Source organism: Buceros rhinoceros, unplaced genomic scaffold (genome assembly GCF_000710305.1).
Source record: "Buceros rhinoceros silvestris isolate BGI_N320 unplaced genomic scaffold, ASM71030v1 scaffold8498, whole genome shotgun sequence".
Taxonomy (NCBI): domain Eukaryota; kingdom Metazoa; phylum Chordata; class Aves; order Bucerotiformes; family Bucerotidae; genus Buceros; species Buceros rhinoceros.
The window spans coordinates 7,090-12,209 of NW_010427375.1; the positions used below are offsets into that span (position 1 = coordinate 7,090).

A 5,120-nucleotide genomic window follows, 5' to 3' on the forward strand; every position below is an offset into this window, starting at 1 on the left:
TTTTTTTTTTTTTTTTCAATCTAAGGTAGTAAACATTTTGCCTCTTAATGGCAGTGTTATCAAATATATGCCAAAGATTTTATTTTAATAAAAAAAAATTACATGAGATACTTTTAATACTGGAGTTTGGTTACAATTATACATCTAAGCTCCTACAAATAACAATGGGCAACTCTCAAAGAAGCTGTGGCATGAACCCTTGTCCAGAAAGATCTTAACCTCTTAAAAACAATCCCCCAGCTATACTTTGCTCCTTTTCACAATAGTGCACAATTTAACCATATTTTAGCTATGGTCTTAAAGCAACAGAAGATGCATTTTTTTCCTCTTTTTTTAATCCTTTTTTCTTTTTTTTTTTTTTGCATCCCTGTGTTTTTCTTTCCTGTATTTTTGTGCCCTTCTGTTCTTAAGTTTGGCAGAATTATGTCCCAAATAAGAAACTACTGCATTTCAGCCATGTCACCAGAAAATAAAACATAGCATTATACCCATTACTGTCATACTTCATAGATGAGCAGGACGTGAAATATCACGTCTCGAAGGATTTTCTTTTTTCTTCTCTCTCCGTAATCCCTTTTCCACCCTCCCTCTGTTCACAAAATTGTGCTCTGGGAGCCACAAAATGTACCAAGCGTTATCAGGTTCAATCTACCTCTTCAAAGAATGCATTAAAATATGTTTCAAAGAAACATTTTTTCCCAAGGTGAAAAAAAAAAATATAAACAAGAAACTAATTCACTCCCTTACTTCATGCATCCGTAAACTTAACCAAAACAAAACAGAAAACCGAATGTTTAAAAGCAAAGAAAAAAACTACTGCTGCAGATTTCTGTAAGTCCATTTTTCTCTGTACACACAAACTGCTCAACTACCGAGAAGGAAAACAAAAACACCCCCCATCCATTGTCATAACGGATTTAAGGGTGGGAAGGGGTAATGAAGGCTGCCATTAGTATCTTCTGAATTTGGTATGTATATGGGTCTGCTCTTGTACATGGTATATTTCTCTCTCTCTCGCTCTCTCTCTCTTCCGTTTTTCATATCCAAAACCTTTAAATGTTATTTTGGGGCACAGCAGATTCCAGCACTTGGTGAACAGGATTCACAAGCTGTGACAAAACTCTGTCATCCTCTTCAGGGTGTCATTTTTTTTTTTTTTTTCTCTTTTTTTATATACAGTATATGTATATATTTCTTTTACGTTTGGCTGTAGTGGACTGGCCATGGTTCAATTGGGACTATAGCAGTACATGGGTCAGGGACAGTCATTTTGGCTATGTACACATTCATAGTCGGTCCATGGCTTCCAACTAGTAGCGCTATTTCCGTAGGTCTAATACACAAACCTGCAAGAAAAAGAAACACAGATCCAGAAATTGCACACTGCACAGCGTTACATGTTGATACAGCTCTGCGCGGAGTATCTGAGCAAAAGCTGTGGAACAGATTGTGTGAGCTTAATTTTATATCCATTAACAATGAATTGGGGTAAAAAGAAAAATCACCAGGCAAGCACATTGTTGAGGAGCACCCAGTGAGCCCCAGGTGCTAAGGAAAGGTACCGCTGCCCAGTGAATCACTGTCAGAACATCAACAACGGCTAACGCGAGCTGCTTGCCTGTTATTTAATATTAAAGGCCAAGATTTTACTTGAATCTAGGTTTAAAATATAGCGAAATGAAATGAACGATACGTGAACAAATACCAGAACTGATCGGAATAAGTCTGAAGAAGGTAGTGAACGGTATACAAATTCCAGCTTTAGTCTTTTCAAAACCTTCACGAAACAGTGCTCCTAGTTCCGTCAGACACAGAACTCTACTGGTAAAATACAATCACATACAAGCTATGCTTTTAGTCATCCAACAGTTCAAACGTGCCTGCATTTGCCCAATTATCACCAGCTATAAGTACATTTGAAGCAGAGGGGTTGAAAAAGGCTTTTGTCGGCAAATAATATAAAGCAAAATAAAACCAACATTTTAAAAAGAGCAGAAACTAGATGAAAACAAATTTGTGGCAGGTACAAAAGGCCTCTTGGGCCAAATTAACTGGAAGCCTGGAAAGGTTACTCAGCATATAAATGAAAGGGTCATCTGTGGGAGAATGATAATTAATTTCTACGCAGGATACGCCTTGAGCTTTTGTTCCTTTTATGAAACTGTCTAGACTAAAATGATTTGAAAGACCAATCAAAATTAATTCTCTAGAGTTTATCTACTTAAAATTCAGAACTTTCTTCCTTCTGTTCTGAATAAAGTGCTCTTGCTCCCCAGCATGGAGCATGCGGCACAGGAGAACGCTTTGGCACCTGTGTTACGGTGCTACCCAGACCCTGCACTACAAAGCCACCAGGAGTGCTTTTTGCTGACACCAATTACTTTAAGCTGAGTACTTCACAATACAACTCCTTTATCCCTCTTATTTTATTCTGACTTTGGTTTTCCTTAGCCTCTGTCCTCCCTTCTTTTAAACCATGGCAAAAGAGAGGCAAGCCAAAACCCAAGAATTGTACTTGTCATGAAGAACTGCATGTCAGTATTCTCCCGCAGTACTTCGCAGGACCATGGCAGAAGAGTCAGGAGGTGATACTACAACACACCACTCTGAGATGACAGGGGGTGATGTCACTGTTAGTTACACATACAATTTTACTTCCTGCTTCTTCTTAGCAATATATTTATTCTATATATTTACATATTGCTCCTGTCATTTTTAGCAGCTTTTTAATCACGAGCATTCAGAACATTATACTTTGTTTTGCTGTTCTTTCTGCTGAACGCGACATGGAAGTCATGCATTATAAGATCACCTACACTGAACATTTTCACTTGAAAAGGGCAAAGAGGCAAAAATGAAATTGTTTCCAGACTACAGTGACAAGACACTGAACACATTTCCATAGTAAGCTCCAGCAGTGACAGAAAATCTCAATTAGAGGCATCTTCACCTTCTGAGATTTTTGGAAGGTTCAGAGCAGTAATGTGTTGAGCTAGAATAAAGACATTCTCCCCGCAGTATTACAACACCCTTACAAAATCTAGAGGTGAGCTGGCTCTACTCAAACTTCAGCTACAGAAGGAAATTTTGTCTCTGTTGTTAGTCAAAAGATTTCCAGAAGATGCTTGTTGGAATGTCAGCTAAGTCAAGCGGCACTTACTGAACCATCTGAAGCACTTGCTCCAACTTTGTCTCCTGCTGCATTCCAGCAAACCTCAAAAATCCCTCCTGTTCCCCGATAACTGTGAACTAGGGCACCTGTCTAAAAAGGGACAAAACATGTAATTAATATAACAAAATCCAAGCAAACAGGTAAAATTTGTACAACATGTCAGACTTCCTCACTGCTTTTACAAGCTGAAATTCTCAGAGGAAATGGTCCAGATGAGACTCCTGGACAATCCCAGCACTGTCCACAAAGGACATGACTAACACAATTATCACATCCTGACCTCTCGTGTTTTGACAGGCAAAACTAGGGATAGTCACAGCTACTTCCATGAGCCTTTCAAAAATTAGTATCCAATCCCCAGCAGCCAGAGATCACACTTTGCCTAACAACAAGGTCTTCGGATTTTCTCAATCAGCCCTTTCTTTGCCCAAAATACAAAACAGGTAATACTGTCCTTTAGGAAGTTAGGCAGAAACATCTGTTGTCCTTTTCTCTCACTCTACATTCTCTCAGTTTTTGGTGAAAATCAATGAAAGAGCAATTAGACTCGTATGTCTACAGCCAGCCAGCATTTTTCGCAGCAAACCTGTTCTATCAGGAGTTTAAAGTTCAGAGTTAACAGTGTTTTGATCCAATGTGTTATTGGAGACACTTGGTTGAATGCATTTTGGTGGTGGTGGTTTTTTGGTTGGTTTTGTTGTTTGTTTGCTGTTGGGTTTTTTGCTAAGTAAAGAAAATGTAAGGACCTTACTTCACCGCAGGCAAGCACTCAAAGAGACAAATTAAAAGTACATCCATTAACAGAACCAACCTTACAACAAAGAGAAAGCGAATTGGTGTGTTAGGAGTGGCTCTTTGTGGCTAGAAAATGATGGAGCAACAAAGGTTGGAAGGGTGCTGATGGAAAAGACCAAACCACAAACTTCTAAGCAGACAGAGGAGCTATACCTGTGTGTTCCAGATGTGTACACATTTGTCAAAGGAGCCACTGGCCAGGTACCTGCCGTCAGGACTGAAAGCTACACTGTACACAGGTTCTTGATGTTTTGTCAGAGTATGAATACAAATTCCTCTGTCTACATCCCATAACCTAACAGTAGAATCAAAGGATGCACTGTCAAGGGAAAAAACACAGATTAATTACATCTCAATTTAAAGATTTTTTTTTTTTCTAATCTAAACATAATAGGATCAAGTTTCCTACAAAACATTCTGTGAACCTGCACACATGAAGAGTGAAGTAAAAATAATGCCTAACAGGCCTTTAAAACCAGGATTAAATAGTACCTTGCTAACATAAGATTGGCATTTGGATTATTTGTTCCTGGTCCTGTAGGACTCCATTTGATAGTATAAATTTCTTTGTTGTGTGCTTGTAAATCATGGACACAACTGTCTTGCTTCATACTCCAGATCTATGATAAAAACGGAAGAAAACACAAAGACTTTTAGCACAATATTGTAATAAAAGACATCCTACATCTTTCTTCATTACCATTTGCAGCCTTACTGCTACCTTTTAGGCCACTCAAAATGTTTGCTATGACTACTGGGTTTCTACAGTAATTATGACAAGTGTTATGTCAGCACCCTACATTCTTTGAGTCAGAAGGACCCCATGGGGTTAAGGAGCACCTTTATGTGCTGTCTGTGGAAACTCATCTACACGTGTTAACTACGAGCACCTTGAGAAGTGCAGGGACAAGAACAGATGCTAAATTGAGAAGAGCAGTTTGTGTATGCTCATGTCTGAATTGACAAAATATCACAGTCCTATTTTTAAATGAACTTCTTGCTACCCAGACTGAGTGAAATAAAGGGACAGCAGAGAAATCTTCTGTTTTCATTGCAGAGATGCAATACCGCAAGCACCATCAGGGCATTTTCCTGCATTCTCAGGATTTGCATTGCCAGGTGTTTGTCAGTACTTCACACAATTCCTTATGCA

General features: G+C 38.8%; 1 protein-coding gene across 1 annotated transcript in view; it reads right to left on the reverse strand.

Annotated features, from left to right (window-relative positions):
• Positions 1-340: 340 nt before the first annotated feature.
• Positions 341-5,120, reverse strand: part of TBL1XR1 (transducin (beta)-like 1 X-linked receptor 1) — a 17,961-nt gene continuing 13,181 nt past the window's right edge. The window contains exons 11-14 of the mRNA XM_010141857.1: positions 4,460-4,587; positions 4,121-4,286; positions 3,161-3,262; positions 341-1,346 (exon numbers count right to left, since the gene is read on the reverse strand). Coding sequence (XP_010140159.1) covers positions 1,320-1,346; positions 3,161-3,262; positions 4,121-4,286; positions 4,460-4,587 — 423 coding nt within the window. The 3' untranslated portion in view covers positions 341-1,319. The remainder of the gene's footprint in view (positions 1,347-3,160; positions 3,263-4,120; positions 4,287-4,459; positions 4,588-5,120) is intronic.